The sequence below is a fragment of the Megalobrama amblycephala genome, linkage group LG2, assembly GCF_018812025.1.
Source record: "Megalobrama amblycephala isolate DHTTF-2021 linkage group LG2, ASM1881202v1, whole genome shotgun sequence".
NCBI lineage: Eukaryota > Metazoa > Chordata > Actinopteri > Cypriniformes > Xenocyprididae > Megalobrama > Megalobrama amblycephala.
This window is the reverse complement of record NC_063045.1, coordinates 94449-121377: the sequence shown is the minus strand read 5'-3', so window position 1 is coordinate 121377 and position 26929 is coordinate 94449. Positions and strand designations below refer to the sequence as shown.

The following is a 26929-nucleotide window of genomic DNA, read 5'->3' as shown; positions in this document are numbered from 1 at the left end:
GTGCTCATTTACATAGCTAAATAAACATGATGGTTTCCATAGTTGTGTTTTGTTGTAGTTTCAGGAGTGTGAATGAGAGCCAGGTGAGTTTGTACATCAGTCACTATTAAATATGAATGAATATGAATAGATATATCTGTATACAGTCGCTCTCGTTCGGTGTGTTCATCCTTTTCTGTATGTAAAACCCCGATTATTCCGCCTTTCGTGCCGTGATTTGGGGTCTTTTATATGCGCGGGAAGTGAGTGTGACCCCGGAAAGAGTCCAGACTGAGCATCACACACATAAACACACACACATTACCACACAAACACTTTCATTCGGAGTTTAAAGCGGATTTAATGCGGATTTGAAGCAGTTTTGCCGGTAAGATCCCGCGTGATTTCCTCCGCGTTCGGGCGTGATTGGTGCTGAACGCGTTTTCGGATGAATGAGTGAAATATTAACCAATGTGATCGATCACTTATCATGAGTGAATTAATATCGTGTGTTTAATCATTTAATAACTGTACACGTACTGCGCCTCTTTACGCATCCGGGCGGTTTGAGTTTATTTTTAATCGATCGATCGTGAAGCTCATTCACACATAAATAAACACTCAAAATGGTGGATTAGAATATAAAGACCTGCTGATTATAAAAGCAGTGTGTATTTTTGATGTCGCGCAGTGAATGTGAAAGAAGTTTGTAGTTCCTGTTAGAGATTTAAATGCTGTAGTTCCTAAACCCGCCTCAGGGGGGCGTTTTCACATCTCGCTTTGTATTTAAAACATATTAAAAATACAATTTAAACTATTAAATAGAATAATTAACACCTTGTATATTAAATATATAAACCTATTAAGTAGGCCCTCAGTAATAATCAACGTCTGACTGGATTTCTGCTGATGACGTGTGTGTTGATGGGCTGTTGTCATGGTGATGGGGTAGTTAGTGCATACTAAGCATGTTAAATTGCAGTACATTATTAAACGTCACAAATTATAATAACAATAAAGTCATAATAAAGTAGGTCTACTCAATAGTGATGTTTTTTAATATTGTTGGAGTGGAATGATAAATGTTATTGGTATTTCTGCAGCGTTTATTCTCTTTGTTTTATTAGTTAGTTGTTTATTGTGTGTATTTTATTAGTTTATTGTCGCTGTTTCAGTTTCTCTTTTGAATCCGCTCGAGCACCTGCATGTATAATCTCCTCAATCCCATTAAAGCCTCCTGCTGTCTCTCTCTCTCCTCCTCCTCCTCCTCCTCCTCCTCCTCTCTCATGTCTTTCATTCTGTCTCTCTTTCCTCAGTGTGTTCGCGGGTCTGTTCGGGAAGGGTCGGAATAACTGGATTATCATCCGGATTCGTTTATGAAGTGGATTTCTGCGCGTAAACGCATCGCTGACTGAGAGTTCACGTGATTCTTTTTTCCCGCTCTAACGGCGCGATTCTCTGATTTTAAACGGTTTATTCTATTCGAATATTGATTTGTGTCCGATAATGAATCTGATCACTTCATCATGAGCGGTTCTGAAAACCCGAACGAGTCCAAACTTGAGGCGGTGATTCAGGTGTTGTTCATTTACTTTTTTAACTTTATTAATTATTATCGATTGATCGGAAGAGTCGCTTATTATATTCCATATTTGTGAGTCGCTTTGGATAATATAAATTACATAATAATAAATTAATAAATGTAAGTGAATGTGTTTGCTGGTTGGTTCCGGTGACGCCGCAGGTGTGTGTTCTGATCTGATCTAAATATACAACAGGTCACCACTGAGACCATCTGCTGCTGACACACACACACACACACACTGTGGCATAATAGCGTTTGTGTGTTTCAGAGGTTGGAGGAGAGCGTTCTGTCTGAAGAAAAGCGGCTGACGGTTCGAGGATCTTCTCCAGATGAACCCGCGTCCAGTTTACCGGCCCGCGTGCGCGAGATCGTCTCCAGAAACCTGAGCGACAGCGGTGAGATTCTCGCCACAGCTCTAGCGTTCTGAGAACGTTCCCATTACGTTATGATAACGTTATTTCTGAATTAACATTCTAAACATGCAGTTTTTAAGTGTTACGCGAACGTTAAGGGAACATTCCGTTTTATCATTCTTCAAACATTATGGGAACGTTACATTTGAATGTTCTCTGGACGTTCTGAAACTAGTAACATTTAATAAACGATGCATAAATAACGTTTTGAGAACTTTAAAGACCAGATAACTCTGAATGAACGTTCTATTAACGTTACTGGAAGAACGTGTGTTCATAACTTTGAGAGGACCTTGCCAGAACGTTCTGAGAACATTCTCTGTTAGCTGTGATTGAGCTCAACAGATTAAAGGCTGTTCTGTCTGTCTGTCAGCAGGAGGCATGTCGTCGGGTCTGTCGGTCCAGGAGGAGAACCGGGTTCTGCAGGCAGAACTGAGTCGTGTGGAGGATCTTCTGGCTCACAGTCGAGCAGAACGAGATGAACTGGCCATCAAATACAGCGCCATCAGCGAGAGAGTGAGAAACGCACACTAACACACATCGAAGATCATCTTATGGTCGAGATCTTGGTTCTCCAGTGTGATGAATCATAGGCAGTGCCATATTTACTGTGTTTTACACTGTGTGTGTGTGGTGAGAACACACACGCTCTGTCTTTTGTCTGCGTCTCAACGAGGTTGACCCGTCTCCGTGGTTACGGGGAGTGGAATGAAGTGGAGTGGTATGTTGCCATGGCGACTGTAAACAGGCTCTGTGATTTTGGGGCCCATCAGGACGAATGTGATTTATTCAGACAGCTTGAACGTGAGCTGTGTTTACCTGTGGTGTAGGTTGCCAGGGAGTTGCTAGGGTGATCTACCAAAATTTTTCGCCCCTCACACGATATATTCCTGATCGCTGGGATTCCCGTTGAAACCTGTGAGAATTCGCCAAATAAGGGTAAATGTGAGCGTTCTTTAGCGCAGCTATCAAATTTATTTAAATAAATATACGCGCGGTATGCTTCAGAGTGAAGCGCGGCACTGCGTTCTTTTATATGCCAGCATAAAATCGAATCGGAATACAATTGAAATTAATTCTCAAAAGGCTGTGATTTAATAGTCTAAAGCGCTGCGTGTAAAACACTTTATTATTTTATATTTAAAATCATAATTACATTTCCCCCCAAATCATGCAGCACTAGTGGCTAGGGTGTTGTAGATGGTTGCTAGGGTCTTCTGTGTGGTTGCTAAGGAGTTATGAGTGGATCCGATGGTCTTCTTTGTGGTTGCTAGGGTCTTCTTTGTGGTTCTTAGGGTCTTTTTTAGTAGTTGCTAGGGTCTTCTGTGTGGTTGCTAAGGTGTTATGTGTAGTTGCTAGGGTCTTCTCTGAGGTTTCTAGGGTCTTTTAGGTGGTTGCTAGGGTCTTCTGTGTGGTTTCTAGGGTCTTTTAGGTGGTTGCTAGGGTATTCTTTGTGATTCCTAGGGTCTTTTTAGTGGTTGCTAAGGTCTTCTGCATGGTTTCCAGGGTCTTTTAGGTGGTTGCTAGGGTTTTCTGTGTGGTTGCTAAGGTGTTATGTGTGGTTGCTAGGGTCTTTTAGATGGTTGCTAGGATCTTTTAGGTGGTTGCTAGGGTCTTCTGTGTGGTTTCTAGGGTCTTTTAGATGGTTGCTAGGGTCTTCTGTGTGGTTTCTAAGGTGTCATATGTGGTTGCTAGGGTCTTCTGTGTGGTTTCTAGGGTCTTTTAGATGGTTGCTAGGGTCTTCTGTGTGGTTGCTAAGAGGTTATGTGTAGCTGCTAGGGTCTTCTGTGTGGTTTCTAGGGTCTTTTAAGTGGTTGCTAAGGGGTTATGTGTAGTTGCTAGGGTCTTTTAGATGGTTGCTAGGGTCTTCTGTGTGGTCTCTTTGGTCTTTTAGGTTACGTTAGGTTAGGTTGCTAAGGTCATCTGTGTGGTTGCTAGTGTCTTGTGTGTGGTTGCTAGGGTCTTCTGTGTGGTCTCTAGGGTCTTTTAGGTTAGGTTAGGTTGCTAGGGTCATCTGTGTGGTTCCTAGGGTCTTGTGTGTGGTTGCTCGGGACTTGTGTGTAGTTGCTAGGGTCTTCTGTGTGGTTTCTAGGGTCTTTTAGGTGGTTGCTAGGGTCTTCTGTGTGATCTCTTGGGTCTTTTAGGTTAGGTTGCTAGGGTCATCTGTGTGGTTGCTAGGGTCTTGTGTGTGGTTTCTAGGGTCTTTTAGGTGGTTCTTAGGGTCTTTTTAGTAGTTGCTAGGGTCTTCTGTGTGGTTGCTAAGGTGTTATATGTAGTTGCTAGGGTCTTCTGTGAGGTTTCTAGGGTCTTTTAGGTGGTTGTTAGGGTCTTCTGTGTGGTTTCTAGGGTCTTTTAGGTGGTTGCTAGGGTATTCTTTGTGGTTCCTATGGTCTTTTTAGTGGTTGCTAGGGTCTTCTGTGTGGTTTCCAGGGTCTTTTTAGTGGCTGCTAGGGTGTTCTGCATGGTTTCCAGGGTCTTTTAGGTGGTTGCTGGGGTTTTCTGTGTGGTTGCTAAGGTGTTATGTGTGGTTGCTAGGGTCTTCTGTGTGGTTTCTAGGGTCTTTTTGATGGTTGCTAGTAGGGCTGGATGATTATGGCCTACAATCAAAACCTCAATTAATTGAACATTTTACATTGAATACGATTAATGAACGATTTTTTGTTTTTTGTTTTTGTTTTGCCCTCATAGTTTACTGACAAGATTTGTACTGTAAATATGATTGACTATTAAAGGTGGGATATTTTTTTCCTATTGAAAGAGTGATCTGACATCATAGCTCACTATCAGCAGTTATTTTATCTATGGTTCGTAACATTTCTTACAGATTTGGATGGGGCGGAGTCATGTGGCTACACACGCGGTAATGTTTTTAAGGGGGAAGTATTAACAGGATTAAAAAACCGAAATAACCGACATGGGAAAATTATGTCAGTTAGAGGTTCTGAATTTCGGTTTCGATTACTTTTCGATTAATCGTCCAGCCCTAGTTGCTAGGGTGGTTTCTAAGGTGTTATGTGTGGTTGCTAGGGTGTTCTGTGTAGTTTCTAGGTCTTTTAGGTGGTTGCTAGGGTCATCTGTGTGGTTGCTAGGGTCTTGTGTGTGGTTGCTCAGGAGCTGCAGTGCTCGTGATGATGACGGTGTTGTGTGCGCAGCTGGAGCAGGCGCTGCGGCTGGAGACGGCCGAGGACGGGCGGGACTCTCCTGACTCTCGCAGTCTGGCGCAGCAGAACGTGGATCTGCGCAGACGGCTGGACGAGGAGCAGGCGGCGTATAAGCGCAAGCTCACGGCGTATCAGGAGGGGCAGCAGAGACAAGCGCAGCTCGTACAGAAACTACAGGCCAAGGTACGACACTCAACTCTGGGTTTAAATCATTAAAACACACCTTTGTCCTCTGTAAAAGCACTGGTTTTCTGATGTGTGTGCAGGTCCTGCAGTATAAGAAGAAGTGTGGAGATCTGGAGCAGATGCTGCTGGAGAAATCTAACGTCAGTTCAACAACACCTGCTTCAATACATCCCATAATGCCTCACTGTACATGAGCTGAACGAGAAATCGGAATACAATCGAAAGCGATTATCAAAAAACAGCGATTTAATAGTCTAAAAGCTCTTCGTGTTTCGGAGTGAACTCGTGATTCGCTCATAACGTGGATTTGGAAACGCAACAACTTTGTTTTAAATGTATAAATGAGCCACAAACTGCCAAAAGCCCATTAGACTAAAACTATTGCAAACTGAAAACTTTCAAACTTTAAGCTTTTAAAACTACTTCAAACTTTCTGGTCAGGCTTTCCCAAGCCAACTTCAAAGTTTGTGTCGACAAACTTTTTTGTTTAGTTATAATTATTATGATTTTTTTTTTTATTTACAGTACAAAAATTCCTGAATTTTTTCATGTCACAATATATATCACAGAATGAAAACTCACAATGTCAGTTTTTGGCGCCGGTTCACACCGAACGTGTTTTCAATTCCACTGCACTACTTTTCCAGTGTTTTTCAATGAAAACGCTCTAGACGGACGTCTTTAACCGTTGCGTTCTACACACGCACCGCTAAAGTTAGAAGCATCTGACGTTTTTGTGTGAACCGACCGTTATGCAGTAGCTCATGGTTCTCGTTGTTGTAGGGCGGCAGTAACGGCCACCGGCGCGACGACGACGAGCCCAGCAGCGAGCTGGAGAGCGCCCTCATCCGCCTGGAGGAGGAACAGCAGAGGTCTCGCACTCACTCACCTGATCTGCACTGTTAGCCTGCAGCCGCGAGCGTGTGCTTAACGTGTTTGCGTGTGCGCAGGAGCAGCGGTCTGTCGGCGGTCAACGCTATGCTGCGAGAGCAGCTGGAACAGGCCGGACTGGCCAATGAAGCGCTCAGCCAGGACATCCGCAGACTCACTGCTGATTGGACCAAAGCGAGGGAGGAGCTGGAGCAGAGGGAGTCTGATTGGAGGAGAGAGGAGGAGGTGGGTGTGGCCGCCACATCACTGTAACCCATGATGGTCCAGAGTTTAACACGATGCGTTCGTTCAGTCTTTCCACAGCTACTTCAGCAGCGAGCACAGCCGTCTGCTGGCGCTCTGGAGGCAGGTGGTGGGCTTCCGCAGGCACGTCTGCGAGCTGAAGAGCGCCACCGAGAGGTCAGACCGCATCACTGCAGCCGGACACACCCGCAGCCGAAGCGCATTCAACACTGACGCTCTTTCTGTCTGTCCGTCAGGGATCTGTCCGAGGCGCGTAACGAGCTGGCGTGTGCGGCGCAGAGCGTGCAGCTGCAGTGTGTGAGCGCCTGCGCGACTCTGCGCAGCCGTGAGGATGGGTCTGCGCAGCTGCTGGAGAGAGAGACGGGCCAGCGGCTGCAGCTGGAGCAGCAGTTGAGAGATACGGTGACGGAGATGATGACGCTACAGGCCAAGAGTGACTCGGAGAGGGCCGAGCTCAACACACGGTCCGTTACTCCATGTTTACGTCTAACTCTGGCCCTCGTGATCCACTTTCAGAGTTCAGCTCCAACCCTAATCAAACACTCCTGAACGAGCCGATCAAGGTCTTCATGATTGGTGAGTTTGATCAAGGATGGAGCTGAACTCTGCAGGAAAGTGGATCTGGAGAACTCCTGGACTAAATTAATACATGTTTAATGAATTAATTAGTTGTCTAAAGGGATAATGAGGCAGATTAAGATCTTAATTTATGCACTTTTAATGACCACCAATAGAAGAATGTGTAAACTCAGTATTGGACTAGTCAGCCATCACTAGTTAGATGGGTAAAAAATATAGATTTCTCGATTTTAACCGATTCTCATTTTTACGAACCGATATCAGTTCTTAAATCCCAAGAATCGATTAGTCTAGTCTGTTTTCAGTTGATGAATGAGCAGAATATGTAGCTCCTCCCATCCAATAAATCACAGTAATCTTTGTTACTTTTGATATGAAGCAAAGTCTCAGATTTCAAATGAATCTCTTATTATGAGATTCAGAAAATAAATAGCGTTTTGGCGCTGTTTAATGTGGCGTGACAGATCGCTTTAGCGCCTCAGTTAAAGAGAAGCATGTGATCATCCTCTCCTCCGCTTTAATACCAGTTACAGCGAAATAAACATGAACATCTGAAGGTATGTTAAAATATACAGTACAACTTACTGAAATCCGTATCATGTCTCGTGTAATCGCTCAATCACTGCTTCAACCTCGGAAAGACGTCAATAAAACAGCTTCAATGTCACGTGACGTCACATTTACCTCAGAAAAACACATTCAGTGACCATAAACTCATTAGTCAGCTAGAAAAGTGCTCTAGAAAGATAAATATAGCTATGCACTGTTACATATTCATTATAATCTTTAATGTTCTTCAATATTTAATGCATGTTTGAATAAATCAGCCGCGATTTAAATGTTTATATTTAAAAAAAAAAAAGAATTGGAGTAGAAATATGATTATGTAATTCTAAACTTTATTTATAATAAAAACATCATTGAGTGTAATTTAAGTGTTTGTATATAAATAAGTTAATTTAACCTTCAGTATTATTACAGTAGTATCAGCTGACTCTCATGTGTCGTTTACAGCATTAGTGGAGATTTTTATTCTCTAGAAAATTTGTCATGAACTGAAACTGAAACACTACATCCAAAATAATCGATATCGAATTGAATCGTGAAAATTGTGTCAATATCCAGCCCTACTAGTCAGTGACTGAAGTGTGTAATTATAGGAGCTTGTTTAAGATCATTCAGTAAATAAAGATTAAAACGTGTGTGTGTGTGTGTGTGTCAGGCTGGTGGATGCAGTGAGAGAGCTGGAGCGTCTCAAAGCGCGTGTGGAGGACAGAGAACAGGAAGTCACAGCACTCAACAGGAAACTGCAGGTATGCACATACGCCTCTGTCATACAGCTGTTGAGTTTTTCGTCTGGACATGAGCTGGACCACATTATCATCTCATCTTCTCGTGAGGAACCACCCACAACAGGTGAAAGCGACCAATCACAGGTCAGATGTGATGAAGCTCACAAACACTAATCATGTGACGTGTGTGTGTGTGTTATCAGGATCAGAGGAGCCTTGAGGAAACTGAAGTTCATTCACTCAGGACACACACCGCAGCGCTGCAGAACACACTCAGAGACATCACACAGGTATGACACACACACTCTCACACACACTCACACGAGTCACTGCTTCACTGATGTGTGTGTGTGTGTGTGTGTGTGTAGCTGGTGTTCTCTGACAGTGACGGTGTGGACGGAAACACTGAAGAGTCTCTGCTGCCACTGCTGCGCTCTTCATCATCATCCTCATCATCACTACCCATCATCCCTGACAGCTGTCTGTCTGCACTGCGCTCCACTCTGAACAACAGACAGATCCAGCTGCAGGAGCTGCGTGAGCGTCTGCAGTCCGCGCAGGCGTCGGTCCAGCAGCTGCGCAGGCAGCAGACGGAGGCGGAGTCGAGCCGGCGGGAGGCGGAGCTCCGTGCGCAGACGCTGCAGGGAGAGAGAGACGAGGCTCAGAGAGAGAGAGAGACCGCTGTGAGAGAGAGAGACCGACTGCGACAGGAGAGAGACGCGCTGAGCAGGTAAGACACCTGTCAATCAAACTCAGTGATCATGTGATCAGTGATCAGACCTGCCTGCCTCTCTCGTTCAGTGAGAAGGACGGCGCGGGTAAAGCGGCGCAGGCGGCGCAGACGCAGGCGCAGCTGCTGCAGCTGGAGTGCGAGAGGCTGCAGCTGTCTGCGTCGTCTGCGCAGAGAGAGCGAGAGCACGAGCGAGAGGAGAGAGACGCCGCCGCGCTGGAGAGAGAACGAGCACGAGCAGAGACGGACAGAATGTGAGTGTGACGCGTCCCAAATGAGCCACGAGTGTGTGACGTGTTCTTGACGTGTGTGTGTGTGTCAGTCAGCAGCTGTGGGACGAGTCCGAGTGTCGTGCCTCTGCGCTGCGAGCCGAACTGGCGGCGCTGAGAGAGTCTCTCCAGCAGGGGGCGACAGACCGACAGCTGATGGAGGCCGAGAACCGACAGCTGAGCGACGCACTCGGCCGGGTCAGACTGCGTTCTTTCACATGCACTATAATCTGAGTTTGAGTCAATTAAAAACAAACTAGTAATGAGATATTTGTATTTTGATGTGCAGAGCGAGAGCAGTCGCGCCGAACTCTCGCTAACGGTCACGAAGCTTCACTCGGAGGAGTCGTCACTCCGAGATTCTCTCGCTAAGATGAGCGCCATCAACGAGAGTCTCGCGCAGGACAAATCTGACCTCAACAGCCTCATCGTTCAGGTACAGAAACACACAATTACTCACTTGTGAAATGTTTCTTCAATGGACCAATCATATTGATTGATTGAATGATTGACAGCTGGAGGAGGAAAAGAATGCGCTGCTGTCTCAGCGAAGAGAAGCGCAACAAGAGAAGCTGACCATCAGAGACGAGCTCGTCCGCTCTGAGCAGGACCGGCTGGAGCTGGACTCTGTCCGTCTCGCTCTCCACCAATCACTGCAGGAGTCTGAGCTGGCCAGGGCGGGGCTGGAGGCGGAGCTTCAGTCACTGCAGGCAGACAGAGTCAAACTGCAAGACAGAATTACACAGGTGACTCTCTCTCTCTCTCTCTCGCCGTCTGTCTCTCAGTTCCTCATAAACAGTTTCTGATGTGCTGCTGTCAATCAAACAGCTGATTGGTGAGATGGGCGTTCTGGAGGCGGAGCTTGGTTCTATCCGCGGTGAAGGCGACAGGCAGAGCGCCGCTCTGGAGGAGGTGGGGCGTGGGAGGGCGGAGCTAGTGCGAGAGAGGGCGGGGCTTCTGGTTCAGCTGACGGCGTCAGAGAGAGAGAACGCCGCCCTGACTGAGGAGATCGCCACCTTCAGGTGAGACCGAAGACATTTACGATTAGGCATGTGATGGCATCAAATTTTCATGTTGCAGTTAATTGCTGAAGCTTTTATCACGGTATACGGTATTATCACGATATTGAAATGAGTTGCAAAAAAAATGTTGTCATAGTATAGCAGGTTTAAGAACTCTTTGTGTAATAACAAAAATAAATCTGAATGTTTAAATATAATAATACAATAAACAAAAATATGTAGAGTAAAATTTTGAAACAGATAAAACTGCAAAAGAATTAGGCTATAAAGAACAACAGGAAACACTTTACAGTAAGGTTTCATTATTTAATGCATGAACTCAGATTGAGCAACAGCTACATTTGTTACAGAAAGTATTATTTTTTGTTAATGTTAGTTAAGAAACACAACTGATCATTAGTTTGATCTCAGCTCCATTAAATAAGTTCTGTTGATTTTAGTAATGTTGTTAAACAATAACTAAGAATAATTAATGCTTTATAAGTTTTTTTTATTGTCAGTTTGGTAATAATGAATTAACATGTTAACTAATGAAGCTGTATGTCTCAGTTTTACTGAACAATAACAAATAATCAGAACATTTCTAATCATTAGGGCATGCTGTAGTCCAGATTAAAATATAAAAATGTTTAAGTCTGAAAATAAATAGCCTTTTAAGTCTTTAAGTATTCAGTATTTGGTGCTGTGATGAACAACATTGAGATTTTAAAAAAAAATGTCTGTTTGAAGCATTTTAAAAACTTCACTAGCGCAGTTGGTTTGTTTGCGGGGTTTCCGGGGTAACCGCTGCATTTCTGCTGTTCCATCAGCGCCCTCTGCTGTCAGAGAGTGAACGCGCGTCTCCTTCACTCGTTCCATCATATGTGCTTCTCGTTTACATCTGAGCGCGTGTCCCTTTGACGCAGAATACAGCGGTGTTGTGCATTTTATACGGTTGATGGGGAAAGTATTCTTAAATGCATTATAAAAATTTTAATAATTGGTAATAAATTATTATTAACGGTATTTTGAAGTGCCCAAGATAACAATATTGTGCATATTCATTATCGTGATATATCGCATTACCGAATGTCGGCACATGTCTAGTCACAATATTAATGTTAATACATGCATGTGTGTTTCATTGTTGACTGTGTGTGTGCAGGTCGGAGAGGGAGGCTCTGGAGACGAGTCTTTACGAGCTGCAGCAGCAGATAAATCAAATCGAGTCTCGCCGTGAACAGCTGGACTCGGAGAACCAGAACCTGAGATTACGTACCGACAGCACAACAGGTACACGAGATCAGTTCATGAGAAAGAAAGACGCATTTAAGGAAGTATCAGGTACATGAATGTTAAGGCCTGTACACACCGGGACGAATATCGCACACGTTTATCGCCAGCGTTTTTCGAGATGTTTTTTGTGTTCATACCCAAGCGATTTTCACTGGCGATGCGCAGAGTGAACGTGCAAATTCACTCCCTGACATGACAGTATGTGGCGCTTGTGCTTAACGGTAGTGCAAATAAACATATTTATGATATTAATAAAAAGTTAAAGAAGATAAAAATGCAGATATAAAATGGCATATATATATATATATATATATATATAAGTTGTGTTTTACTGTAACTTCAGCAGCTCCTTGCACGTGAACAAAAGCGGCACTCTCATTGGTCTGCCAGTTTTTAACGCGGCGCGTCAAACCAAAAAAACTAACCCGTTTTTTTAAAAAAATGACGCTTTACACCTTTTTTTGACAGGAACTTTCATTAATAAGTCTTTATCTGACCGAGTTCTGCTGTGCTCTGTGTATCTCCATTCAGTTTTCACACAATATTAGTTGTTTTCATGCCTTTTGCACAACATTGCACCATTTCATGCTTTTCATCTTCAGAAAGATCTTTCTTCCTCCCCATATTGCATGAGAACTGTGACTTGCTTAATAATGTGGAACAACCTCTTTTCCATAGACCTGGCAAATTATTTTGTCTGAGATTGATACCAGTTATCTAAAAAGACATGGATAAATAAACGAACAAACAAACATTTTCTTAGAAAAACTAAAATCTGAATGTTTATTTTACTGAAATCTTACTGATATGTCAATTGCATAATAATTTGGAACGCGGTGTAAGGGGAGCTGCCTTTTCATTTGTTTTTATTTAAAATAGGCCTCATTGTGACGTTTAGTTTGTCTGTGTGTTTAGCGGAGCTGAAGCGTTTGCGCGCGGAGAGAGAGACAGTTCTGTCTCAGAGTGAGAAAGAGAAAGATGCGCTGAGAGACGCGCTCGCGGCCGCTCAACATGAAGCACAGCGAGCTCTGCGCACGGCCCTGTCCGACCACCAGGAGGAGCTGGAGAGACTGACCAATCAGAAGGTTTGACCAATCAGAAATCATTGTTTATGAGATCATGTGACACAGGTAATACTGACTGAGCCTGTGAATCCTGTAGGAGGCGCTGCGCTGCAGTCTGGAGGCCGAACAGGAGGGGGCGCTGCGGCGGGTCCGCGGACACCTGGAGGAGCAGATGACCCGGCTTGAGAAAGAGCGAGATGAACTTCAGGAAGAGCTTCGTTCCCTGCAGCGCGACAGAGACCAGAGTCTGTTACAGGCGGAGACGGACAAACAGCAGGTGAGACTCGCACGGGAAGCTGACGTGCGTCTGTCGCTTCTGTCGTAACTGTCTAATGTCGCGTGCAGGCGCTGTCCATGAAGGAGGCCGAGAAGGCGCTTCTGTCGGAGAAGGTGAGCGCCCTACAGGCGGAGCTGAGCACTGCAGCACTGGAGCTGGAGAGACTGAGCCGAGAGACGGCGCTCCTCAGAGACCAGGAGCGGGTCAGAACTTAACGCTGTTTTACAACATTAGCTGTGTTTCCATCCAAAATTGGGCACAAATGGATGGAAACATGGTGAATGTGTTGTTGATTTATAATGAAAGTGTTGTAGTTTTCGCTCTCTAATAAATGAGAGTGTTATCTTGTTCTTAGGCTGCAGTCGCATCTCTAAACGCTGAACTGCAGGAACTGCGCAGTCAACTGCAGGACGCAGCCAGTGCACACGGCCGTGAGCTGCGCAGACTGCAGGAGAACTGCGCTGACCAGCAGACGCGAGCAGACACAGCGCTCAGAGAGGTTTGTGTTTGAAACCTGAATTGCAAAACGTGGCAGTAACGTGAGTTATTGCGATTAAATGATGTCCTCCCTCCCCTGTAGTTGGAGGAGTGTCGCGCGCTGCTGTCGTCCAGCGAGGAGAGCCGGGACAGCGCCAGGAGAGATCTTCTGGAGATGGACAAGCGTTTGTGTCAGATACGGGAGGCAGGGGAGGGGCATAGGCGAGATGGGGCGGAGCTACGGCGCTCTCTCAGTGATGTCATCAAGGAGAGGGACGCTCTCAGCCAATCCAACGCGCAGCTGAGGGAAGCCCTGAAAGCGGCAGAGAGTGAGAGAATCAGGTGACGGACGAAGACTTTAAGTATGCAAATTAGCAATCAGATGAGGTTCTTTCTGCAGTGCTGATTGGAGGGACTGTACTGTGCTTTGTGTTCAGCGTGAAGCGCGCGTGTGAGGAGGAGCAGCAGAAAGCGTCTCTGCTGGAGGAGAGTCTGGCGTCTGCTCAGAAGGAGGTGTCAGATCTGCGCAGCTGTCTGCGCGAGGTGGAGAGATCCAGACTGGATGCGCGTAGGGAGCTGCAGGAGCTGCGCAGACAGGTCAGACTGAGGCTGAACGCGAGTGTTGAGAGAGTGAGGATGAAGAGCTGTGGTGTGACGTGTGCGTGACTCTCTGTGCCGTCAGGTGAAAGTTCTAGACGCCGAGTGTGAGCAGAAGGCCAAGCAGACGGCTGAACTGCAGACGCGTCTGTCTGCGGAGGACCAGAAGGATGAGGAGCGAGCGAGAGAACTGATCTCGCTCAAACAGAGACTCGCCGACACGGAAACTAGCAGAACCTCTCTTCAGAAAGAGGTGAGATCTCATACGATTACACAGATTTGAATTAAATTGAAAAGATGTCTCACTCACTCTGTCTGTCTCTAGCTGGCTTCTCTACAGAGGCGTCTGAGCGAGAGCGAGTTGTGTTGGCGCAGTCGTGAGCGAGAGTTGACGTCTCAGCTACAGGAAGCTCGAGGCTGTGAGAAGAAGCTTCAAGACGAGGCGCGTAACCTCTCCGTTCGTGCTCAGTCGACCTCTGATGCGTCTGCGCAGTTGCAGCTGGAGCTGAGTGAGGCACAGGGCCGTCTGGCTGCGACGGAGGCAGAGTTATCACGTGCGGAGGCGGGGCGCAGGGATCTGGAGTTCAGGCTGTGCAGCCTGCAGTCGGCGCTCACACGTACACTGGGCATTGGGGCCAGTGGGCGGAGCAGCAGCAGGGGGCGGAGCCCAGTAGGCTCCTCCCCTTCCTCTCTGACCTCTGGGATGATGTCTCGCCATAGGAGCGTGTCTCCGCTGCACTGCTCGCTATCGCCACCCAAAGGTTAGTTTTTTTTTTTTAAGAAAGTTGTGGAATTTGAGTTCTGCTTTATCTCAATCCTTTCTCTGCTCTCTGTCAGATGTGGCAGGTAACGTCACGCCAGATAACACCATCGTGCTGCGGCCGCTGTCTCCAGAGAGGACAGACGCCCCGCTGCCCGTCGCCCTGCCTGAGCTGGACCCGGAAACCCTGCGCAGCGGCCTCAGAGACTTCCTGCAGGAACTGCGAGAGGCTCAGAGAGGCCGAGTAATGCAACTACACACACTACAGATATTTTAGTCGCACACACAAACGATAACTAGGACTGTTACGATAACTAGAACTATTACGATAACTAGGAGTGTTACGATCACTAGAACTGTTACTTTTACGATAACTAGGACTGTTACGATAACTAGAACTGTTACTGTTACGATCACTAGAACTGTTACGATAACTAGAACTGTTACGATAACCAGGGCTGTTACGATAGCTAGAACTGTTACGATAACAGGACTGTTACGATAACAGGACTGTTACGATAACTAGAACTGTTACTGTTACGATCACTAGAACTGTTGTGATAACTAGAACTATTACGATAACTAGAACTGTTACGATAACCAGGGCTGTTACGATAGCTAGAACTGTTACGATAACTAGGATTGTTATGATCACTAAAACTGTTACTTTTACGATAACTAGGAGTGTTACGATAACTAGAACTGTTACGATAACTAGGATTGTTATGATCACTAAAACTGTTACTTTTACGATAACTAGGAGTGTTACGATAACTAGAACTGTTACGATCACTAGAACTGTTACGATAACTAGAACTGTTACGATAACAGGACTGTTACGATAACAGGACTGTTACGATAACTAGAACTGTTACTGTTACGATCACTAGAACTATTACGATAACTAGAACTGTTACGATAACCAGGGCTGTTACGATAGCTAGAACTGTTACGATAACAGGACTGTTACGATAACAGGACTGTTACGATAACAGGACTGTTACGATAACTAGAACTGTTACTGTTACGATCACTAGAACTGTTGCGATAACTAGAACTATTACGATAACTAGAACTGTTACGATAACCAGGGCTGTTACGATAGCTAGAACTGTTACGATAACAGGACTGTTACGATCACTAGAACTGTTACGATAACTAGAACTGTTACGATAACTAGGATTGTTATGATCACTAAAACTGTTACTTTTACGATAACTAGGAGTGTTACGATAACTAGAACTGTTACGATCACTAGAACTGTTACGATAACTAGAACTGTTACGATAACAGGACTGTTACGATCACTAGAACTGTTACGATAACTAGGATTGTTATGATCACTAAAACTGTTACTTTTACGATAACTAGGAGTGTTACGATAACTAGAACTGTTACGATCACTAGAACTGTTGCGATAACTAGGACTGTTACGATAACTAGATTCTGTTACGATAACCAGGGCTGTTACGATAGCTAGAACTGTTACGATAACAGGACTGTTACGATCACTAGAACTGTTACGATAACCAGGGCTGTTACGATAACTAGTACTATTACGATCACTAGTACTATTACGATAACTAGGACTGTTACGATCACTAGAACTGTTACGATAACTAGGACTGTTACTTTTACGATAACTAGGACTGTTACGATAACTAGGACTGTTACGATAACTAGAACTGTTACTATAACCAGGACTGTTACGATAACCAGGACTGTTATGATAACAGGACTGTTACGATAACTAGAACTGTTACTGTCACGATAACCAGAACTGTTACGATAACCAGAACTGTTACGATAACCAGGACTGTTACGATAACAGGACTGTTACGATAACTAGAACTGTTACTGTCACTAGAACTATTACGATAACTAGAACTGTTACGATAACTAGAACTGTTACGATAACTAGAACTGTTACGATAACTAGGACTGTTACTGTCACTAGAACTATTACGATAACTAGAACTGTTACGATAACTAGGACTGTTACGATCACTAGTACTATTACGATAACTAGTACTATTACGATCACTAGAACTATTACTGTTACGATAACTAGGACTGTTACGATAACTAGGACTGTTACGATAACTAGAACTGTTACGATAACTAGAACTGTTACGATAACTAGGACTGTTACGATCACTAGTACTATTACGATAACTAGTACTATTACGATCACTAGAACTGTTACGATCACTAGTACTATTACGATAACTAGAACTATTACGATCACTAGGACTGTTACGATCACTAGGACTGTTATGATCACTAGGACTATTACAATAACTAGAACTGTTACGATAACTAGAACTGTTACGATAACTAGGACTGTTACGATCACTAGTACTATTACGATAACTAGTACTATTACGATCACTAGAACTGTTACGATCACTAGTACTATTACGATCACTAGTACTATTACGATAACTAGAACTATTACGATCACTAGGACTGTTACGACCACTAGGACTGTTATGATCACTAGGACTATTACAATAACTAGAACTGTTACGATCACTAGTACTATTACGATCACTAGTACTATTACGATCACTAGAACTGTTACGATCACTAGTACTATTACAATAACTAGAACTGTTACGATAACTAGAACTATTACAATAACTAGAACTGTTACGATAACTAGTACTATTACGATAACTAGTACTATTACGATCACTAGAACTATTACACACTACAGGTGCATCAGTCACACACACGAACGATAACTATGACTGTCCCATGTGATTCATGTTTGTGTAGGACGAGGCTCGGGGTCAACTGGGGTCAATGCAGAGAGAATTAGAGGAAATGACCACAGAGAGAGACTCCGCCCACCAGCGCCTCATTCAGCTACACACCACACTACAGGAGTGCCAGGAGGGTAATGCACATATAACTGCTTTCATATAAAGCTCATTGTAATGATGACAGACACCCGAACTTTAAAATAAACTTGTTTTGAGTTTTTGTTCACGATTGGTCAGATTCATTCAGCTCATTTCTGGAGTGGTGTGTTGATTGTGTGTGTAGATAAGCGTGCTGTGGATGGAAAACTGTTGTCGGCTCAAGCTCTGCTGCATCAGCAGGATGAGTCCCTGCGGAGAGGAGAGAGAGAGCGACGAGCGTTAAACGAGCGAATCAAAGAGCTGGAGAGACTTTCACTGAACGCCGAGGCTGAGCGCAAGCGCGTGGAGGTCAGAGGCTGCTCACGTCTTAATTGATCTAAAATAATGTGGACTGGCTGTAACTCCAGTCGCCCCCTGCAGGAGCAGTGCAGTAAGCTGCGCGCTGGCGAGGCGCGTTTGGAGGCGGAGCGTCGGCGGCTGCGTGAGGCTCTGGAGGCGGCCGAGGGGCGGGGCACACGGGTGGAGCTGGGGAGGCGGAGTCTCGAGGGAGAGCTGCAGAGACTGAGACTGAGTCTGGCCGAGAGAGAGATGGAGATCCAGACGGCTCACGACCGTCACGAGAGCGCCGTCAAACAGGTACCAAACTCCCATCAGCCCCATCTCACTCTTAGTGTCTCTCCTCCACAATACAGTGCGTTAGTAGCGCTGGTGACTAAGGGAAGTGGGCGGCGCTAAAAAGCTCTTTGATGGTGGAATTTTCTGCACAGCATCATGGATAATGTTAAACATAATTGTTTTACAAATAAACCTGACTGTACCGCTGATAGTTGATGATCGCTAACGCTCTGATGCGCGTCTCAGGTGGCAGAGGGCGAATCTCGCATCTCGTCTCTTCAGCGGGAGGTGGACAGACTGACGGCATTGCTGTCTAAAGCTCAGGACGGAGAGAGCGTTCAGAAAGAGCGAGCGCTCGCTCTCTCCCAGAGCCTGCAGGAAGTCACCGCCGCCCACAGCGCCACCCAAGGGCGTCTCGCTGCGCTGCAGAAGACGCTGGGACAGGCTGAGAGCGAGCGCAGACAGCTGCAGGTAAGCGCAGAGAGATCGATGTCCCGAGAGAGAGAGAGTTCAGCAGAAATGATTGTGTGATGTCTTGTGTCTTTCAGGAGCGCGTGGACGGACTCAGAGCGTCCTCGTCGGACGGGAAGCGAAACATCGCCACCCTCACGGAGCGCGTGCAGACGCTGCAGTCGGAATTGAGCCAGAGTCAGCTGCGCAGATCTGAGATGGAGACAGAGCTGCACAACACACAGGAGGTGAGTGAGCGTCTTCACACTTGGGTCATGTCACTTCGCGGAAATGTAGCTTTTAATGTCAATGTACCAAACACAACTTATTTTTATGTTAAAAATATAACATAGAATGTAAAAAATTTAGGTAACCCTAATGTATTTTAACTTGACTTGAACATATTTTATTTGAACTTAACAGCCTCATAAAGTGCAACTTAACTGACTAATGTCCAATGAGAACAGCCTCATGTTGTGTTATTATAATAAAGCTACAGTTTATGCACGCTGGCATATAGCACTGTTGAGCTTCGGCGACACAAGTTTCCCGACCCTGTCCCCCTCTCTCTCCCACTTTGCTTCCTGTTTGCTTACTGTCCTATCATAATAAAAGCAAAAACATCAACAAAAAAAAACTTAAAAATATATATATATATAATTATAATATTCAAAAAACTACCAACACATTCCAATGGCAAACATTTAGTAAAGTATTTAAAGTATTTAACCTTGCTATTCGTATGACTTCAAACAATCTCATTCATTTTCGTTCGATCTTACGCCCCACTGAGGGTTAGACCTTCATGCTTAGTTATTCCTAAAAATCGTGCGTTTTCATCTGCATCAAATTGTACAAACTCATATGAAATTCTGAACTCGTTAAGTAGTTACATCGGTTTGACAACTTCAGTGTGAATTAAAATTGGTCTCAGACCAAACTGCCCTGGACTAAAGAGATCTGACTTCACTTTTAATAGCAGTGCCAGTGTGAACGTAAAGAGTTCTCTTTTTGAAGTGGTCTGAGACGATTCCTTTAAAGAGACGTGTGAAAACATGCTCACGCAGGCTCTGCGACAGAGGGCCGACAGTCTGACCGAGGCCCAGCGCAGTTTGCAGTCTGCGCAGACAGAGCGAGCGTCTGCAGAGGAGCGTCTGCGCAGCCTGCAGCGAGCCGTGGCCCTATTGGAGACCGAGAAGAGAGATGCAGAGAGACAGGCCGTCCGGCTGGAGAAAGACAAGGCCGCGCTGAGAAACACGCTGGATAAGGTGAGACGGGAGTGACGACGGCAGGATTGGACGCAACGAGCTTCTGTTGACGGTCTGTTTTGATTCCTCAGGTGGAGCGTCAGAAGCTGAAGACGGAGGAGAGCAGCATGCGTCTGTGTGCGGAAAAAGGCCGCCTGGATCGTTCGCTCAACACCGTCGAACAGGAGCTGCAGGACGCGCAGAGACAGATCGTGCTGCTGCAGGTACACTTCTACAACAACCAGGGCTCCAGACTAACATCATAAGATCTGATGTGCCAGCAGCAGATCAGTAATTGTTCATATTTATAATATTATGTGTTTTGTCTCTCAGAAGTGCACTTTTGACAATAGCTTCAGTTTCATTAAAAAAAGCAGTAACATCTGTAAAAATGGAAACAACCTCAAATGTAAATAATTAAAATGAACCATTAGTCTTCCCTATCATACATTTGTAGATCATGATAACCACTGGTAAAACCACACATTGCCATGATAAATGTAACTATACGCATGATAACTATAACGATAGCTATAATAGCGTCCACACCAGCGCACGATAACTATAACGATAGCTATAATAGCGTCCACACCAGCGCACGATAACTATAACGATAGCTATAATAGCGTCCACACCAGCGCACGATAACTATGACGATAACTATATTAGCGTCCACACCAACAACGATAACTATTTTAGCATCCACACCTACAACGATAACTATAATGATAACTATATTAGCGTCCACACCAACGACGATAACTATATTAGCATCCACACCAACAACGATAACTATAATGATAACTATGTTAGCGTCCACACCAACGCACGATAACTATATTAGCATCCACACCAACAACGATAACTATAATGATAACTATATTAGCGTCCACACCAACGACGATAACTATATTAGCATCCACACCAACAACGATAACTATAATGATAACTATATTAGCGTCCACACCAACGACGATAACTATATTAGCATCCACACCAACAACGATAACTATAATGATAACTATGTTAGCGTCCACACCAACGACGATAACTATATTAGCATCCACACCAACAACGATAACTATAATGATAACTATATTAGCGTCCACACCAACGACGATAACTATATTAGCATCCACACCAACAACGATAACTATAATGATAACTATGTTAGCGTCCACACCAACAACGATAACTATAATGATAACTATGTTAGCATCCACACCAATGACAATAACTATAACGATAACTATATTAGCATTCACACCTACAACGATAACTATAACGATAACTATATTAGCGTCCACACCAACAACGATAACTATTTTAGCATCCACACCTACAACGATAACTATAATGATAACTATATTAGCGTCCACACCAACGACGATAACTATATTAGCATCCACACCAACAACGATAACTATAATGATAACTATGTTAGCGTCCACACCAACAACGATAACTATATTAGCATCCACACCAATGACGATAACTATATTAGCATCCACACCTACAACAATAACTATAATGATAACTATATTAGCGTCCACACCAATGGACGATAACTATATTAGCATCCACACCAACAATAACTATAACGATAACTATATTAGTGTCCACACCAACAATGATAACTATAACGATAACTATATTAGTGTCCACACCAACGCACGATAACTATAATGATAACTATGTTAGCATCCAGACCAACAACGATGACTATAACGATAACTATATTAGCGTCCACACCAACGCACGATAACTATAACGATAATTATATTAGCATCCACACCAACAACGATAACTATAACGATAACTATATTAACGTCCACACCAATGGACGATAATTATATTAGCATCCACACCAACGCACGATAACTATAACGATAACTATATTAGCATCCACACCAATGACGATAACTATTAATGATAACTATATTAGCATCCACACCTACAACGATAACTATAATGATAACTATATTAGCGTCCACACCAATGACGATAACTATATTAGCATCCACACCTACAACGATAACTATAATGATAACTATATTAGCGTCCACACCAATGACGATAACTATATTAGCATCCACACCAACAACAACTATAACGATAACTATATTAGTGTCCACACCAACAATGATAACTATAACGATAACTATATTAGTGTCCACACCAACGCACGATAACTATAATGATAACTATGTTAGCATCCAGACCAACAACGATGACTATAACGATAACTATATTAGCGTCCACACCAACGCACAATAACTATAACGATAATTATATTAGCATCCACACCAACAACGATAACTATAACGATAACTATATTAGCGTCCACACCAATGGACGATAATTATATTAGCATCCACACCAACGCACGATAACTATAACGATAACTATATTAGCATCCACACCAACGCACGATAACTATAACGATAACTATATTAGCATCCACACCAATGACGATAACTATTAATGATAACTATAATAGCGTCCACACCAATGCATGATAACTATAACGATAACTATATTAGCATTCACACCTACAACGATAACTATAAGGATAACTATATTAGCGTCCACACCAACAACGATAACTATATTAGCATCCACACCTACAACGATAACTATAATGATAACTATATTAGCGTCCACACCAACGACGATAACTATATTAGCATCCACACCTACGATAACTATAATAATAACTATATTAGCGTCCACACCAATGACGATAACTATATTAGCATCCACACCAGCGGACAATAACTATAACGATAACTATATTAGCATTCACACCTACAACGATAACTATAACGATAACTATATTAGCGTCCACACCAACAACGATAACTATATTAGCATCCACACCTACAACGATAACTATAATGATAACTATATTAGCGTCCACACTAGGGATGGGAATCGTTCTTCTTAAGAACCGGTGCCAAGTGAATCGATTCCTTTGAACCGTTAGCATGCCGGCTTAACAATTCCGCTTATCGGTTCCTCTCGTTGCTAACGTGTCATGACGTCACACACACGCTGCGTTGTTTTGGTTTAGAACGCAGCAAACATGGCATCGAGGCAGAAGCGATCTAAAGTTTGGTTACATTTTACGCGAAAAGACGACAATACAGTCACTTGCAACACTTGTAAAAGTTACATTTCGTCAAAGGGGGGAACTACCTCCAATATGCAGAAACATTTGGCCACACAGCATGCAATTCATTTGCAGGACTGTCGCGTGTTTGATACACTACTACACAACGACACCACCAGCGAGTTAAGCACCAGCGGAGCTAACAGGACGCCATCTGTTATTAATGCCGAAGGTAATGTGTTAATGTTAATGTGAGCACTATTTCATTGTGTAAACTTTTACTATACGGATGAGCTATATTTACTATCCAAATGAGCACTGTTAATATTCCAAAAGGCACAAGCTCTTCTTTGACTGTTTTCAGTCTGTGTTTTAGTTTTTATGGCACATAAATGGCAGTTTTATTTATTTATTTATTTTTGTCTGGACCAATGAATGTGATATACTGTGAATGTGAATACTGGTTGAGAAACAAGGCTATATGTCCCTGGAATTTACTTGAAGAAGTAGCTCACCTAATTTTAGGTTTGTTCTGAGGTTGCTACACATAATGTGCGTATACTCTGTTCTGTGTCTTCTGATCAGATATTAAAGCGAGTTAATACAAACAAACAAATTTGTACTTATTACCTCACCCAATGAGAATCGATAAGAGAATCGTTAAGGAATCGGATCCATAAGCAACATCGATAATGGAATCGGAATCGTTAAATTCTTATCAATTCCCATCCCTAGTCCACACCAATGACGATAACTATATTAGCATCCACACCAACGCACGATAACTATAACGATAATTATATTAGCATCCACACCAACAACGATAACTATAACGATAACTATATTAGCGTCCACACCAATGGACGATAATTATATTAGCATCCACACAACGCACGATAACTATAACGATAACTATATTAGCGTCCACACCAATGGACGATAATTATATTAGCATCCACACCAACGCACGATAACTATAACGATAACTATATTAGCATCCACACCAATGACGATAACTATTAATGATTAGCATCCACACCAACGCACGATAACTATAACGATAACTATGTTAGCATCCACACCAATGACGATAACTATTAATGATAACTATATTAGCATCCACACCTACAACGATAACGATAACTATATTAACGTCCACACCAACGCACGATAACTATAATGATAACTATATTAGCATCCATACCAATGACGATAACTATTAATGATAACTATATTAGCATCCACACCAACAACGATAACTATAACGATAACTATATTAGCGTCCACACCAATGGACGATAATTATATTAGCATCCACACCAACGCACGATAACTATAACGATAACTATATTAGCATCCACACCAATGACGATAACTATTAATGATAACTATATTAGCATCCACACCCACGCACGATAACTATAACGATAACTATGTTAGCATCCACACCAATGACGATAACTATTAATGATAACTATATTAGCATCCACACCTACAACGATAACGATAACTATATTAACGTCCACACCAACGCACGATAACTATAAGGATAACTATATTAGCATCCACACCAATGACGATAACTATTAATGATAACTATATTAGCATCCACACCAACAACGATAACTATAACGATAACTATATTAGCGTCCACACCAGTGGACGATAATTATATTAGTATCCACACCAACGCACGATAACTATAACGATAACTATATTAGCATCCACACGTACAACGATAACTATAACGATAACTATATTAGCATCCACACCAACGCACGATAACTGTAATGATAACTATATTAGCATCCACACGTACAACGATAACTATAACGATAACTATATTAGCATCCACACGTACAACGATAACTATAACGATAACTATATTAGCATCCACACCAACGGACGATAACTATAACGATAACTATATTAGCATCCACACCAACGGACGATAACTATAACGATAACTATATTAGCATCCACACCAACGGACGATAACTATAACGATAACTATATTAGCATCCACACCAACGCACGATAACTATAACGATAACTATATTAGCATCCACACGTACAACGATAACTATAACGATAACTATATTAGCATCCACACCAACGCACGATAACTATAACGATAACTATATTAGCATCCACACGTACAACGATAACTATAACGATAACTATATTAGCATCCACACCAACGTACGATAACTATAACGATAACTATATTAGCATCCACACCAACGATAACTATAACGATAACTATATTAGCGTCCACACCAATGACGATAACTATTAATGATAACTATATTAGCATCCACACCTACAACGATAACTATAACGATAACTATATTAGCGTCCACACCAACGCACGATAACTATAATGATAACTATATTAGCATCCACACCAACGATGATAACTATAACGATAACTATATTAGCATCCACACCAACAGACGATAACTATAACGATAACTATATTAGCATCCAGACCACCGACGATAACTATAGCGATAACTATGTTGTAGTATGTATGTGTGTGTGTGTGTGATAACTGTGTGTGTGTGATGTTTTCATCGCTGTGCTTGTAAGGAAGAGTTGTGCGGCGTGAAACCGAAGATTGCGCTGTGTCTGGTGAGTAAGAACCGGTCATGTTTGTGTGTTTTGCGCTTTGTAGAAACACAGTTGACATGGTGTTGGGGGTTGCTATGGTTTCTGCTGTTGCTATGGTTACAGTGGGTGTTCATTGGTAGTAGTTTTGGACTGTGTGAAGTGTGTGTTGTGTTTCATGCGTGTTGCATGTTTCAGGCTCAGCTGGCCGAGCTGGAGCAGAGTCACAGCGCCAGTGAGCAGTCGGCCCGTCTGCGTGAGGACGCCCAGCGGGAGGCCGAGAGACTGCGCGTCAGTCAGAGAGAGGCCGAGCGAACGTTGGCCGCGCGCGAGAGAGCTCACCGGCAGCGCGTCAAGGGTCTGGAGGAGCAGGTGTCCACGCTGAAGGAGCAGCTGCAGCACGAGATACGCCGCAGAACGCCGTCGCTGCCGAGCTGATCCAACACTATGATTGACTGTGACTCATTAACAGTGTTTTCTGTGGTTTAATGGCTGTTCCTTAAAGGATTAGTTCACTTCACAATTAAAATTTCCTGATAATTTACTCTCCTCCATGTCATCCAAGATGTTCATGTCTTTCTTTCTTCAGTGGAAATGAAATGAAGGAAAACATTCCAGGATTTTTCTCCATATAGTGGACTTCACTGGGGTTCAACGGGTTGAAGGTCCAAATGTCAGTTTCAGTGCAGCTTCAAAGAGCTCTACATGATCCCAGACGAGGAATAAGAGTCTTATCTAGAGAAACCATCGGACATTTACTACAAAAAATAAAAATTATATACTTTTTAACCACAAATGCTCGTCTTGCACTGCTCTGTGATGCGCATAGGGGTGAATAAATTATCAGGAAATTTTAATTCTGAAGTGAACTAATCCTTTAATGATATATGACCTTTTTAAAGCCTGTTCACACCAAGGACATACACTATAACGATAAAGATATAGTTAAAAAAATCATTCTAAATGTGAAAGAATAGCTGGGTTCACACAACTATAATGATAACGGCACAGAGGAACTATATCGTTGGAATCTCAGAATGCTGATGGCAACAACATTAATTATGTTCATAGTTATTGTTCTTGGTGTGAACCGGCCTTTAGCCATATTGAGTTTTTTTTTTTTTTTTTTTTTACAGAATACTGAAAGGGTGAATCTAATATTTAATGAATAGTAATATTTACCCCAAAACCAAAATTATAAAAATTGTATTTTGCTTAAAGAAAACAA

General features: G+C 43.2%; 1 protein-coding gene and 1 long non-coding RNA gene across 12 annotated transcripts; one reads left to right on the top strand and one right to left on the bottom strand.

Moving 5' to 3' along the window:
* Positions 1-19: 19 nt before the first annotated feature.
* Positions 20-26323, top strand: LOC125263017 (rootletin-like). Of its 11 annotated transcripts, none has more exons than XM_048181854.1 (36): positions 20-83; positions 1833-1959; positions 2351-2493; positions 5130-5321; positions 5405-5464; positions 6108-6196; positions 6275-6440; positions 6508-6614; positions 6695-6922; positions 8260-8350; positions 8533-8619; positions 8698-9059; positions 9131-9313; positions 9382-9526; positions 9618-9764; positions 9844-10074; positions 10157-10350; positions 11495-11622; positions 12541-12710; positions 12787-12966; positions 13035-13169; positions 13322-13465; positions 13547-13785; positions 13881-14040; positions 14126-14293; positions 14366-14801; positions 14878-15044; positions 17582-17702; positions 17852-18015; positions 18088-18303; positions 18529-18753; positions 18831-18980; positions 19800-20000; positions 20072-20203; positions 25684-25725; positions 25900-26323. In XM_048181854.1, the coding sequence occupies exons 1-36, from the start codon at positions 27-29 to the stop codon at positions 26137-26139; spliced, it is 6027 nt and encodes a 2008-aa protein (XP_048037811.1). In that variant the 5' UTR covers positions 20-26; the 3' UTR covers positions 26140-26323. The 11 variants fall into 11 exon arrangements, with proteins under 11 accessions (XP_048037811.1, XP_048037807.1, XP_048037809.1 ...); XM_048181858.1 differs by lacking the exon at positions 20-83 and adding an exon at positions 454-1556 and having other exon boundaries at positions 2354-2493; XM_048181850.1 differs by having other exon boundaries at positions 2354-2493; positions 25684-26323.
* On the bottom strand, positions 22522-23904 carry LOC125263021. Its single transcript, XR_007183675.1, has 2 exons — positions 23834-23904; positions 22522-22603 (listed from the first exon to the last, which is right to left on the bottom strand). It is a non-coding gene; the product is annotated as an uncharacterized LOC125263021 (long non-coding RNA).
* Positions 26324-26929: the final 606 nt, after the last annotated feature.

Excerpts from the sequence above, each read along its gene's own strand:
- LOC125263017 (XM_048181849.1), top strand. The coding sequence starts at position 27 with ATGATGGTTTCCATAGTTGTGTTTTGTTGTAGTTTCAGGAGTGTGAAT. Across the intron at positions 12,967-13,034 it reads CGGAGACGGACAAACAGCAG|GCGCTGTCCATGAAGGAGGC; the intron begins GTGAGACTCGCA and ends TGTCGCGTGCAG. Across the intron at positions 20,204-25,683 it reads GACAGATCGTGCTGCTGCAG|GAAGAGTTGTGCGGCGTGAA; the intron begins GTACACTTCTAC and ends TGTGCTTGTAAG.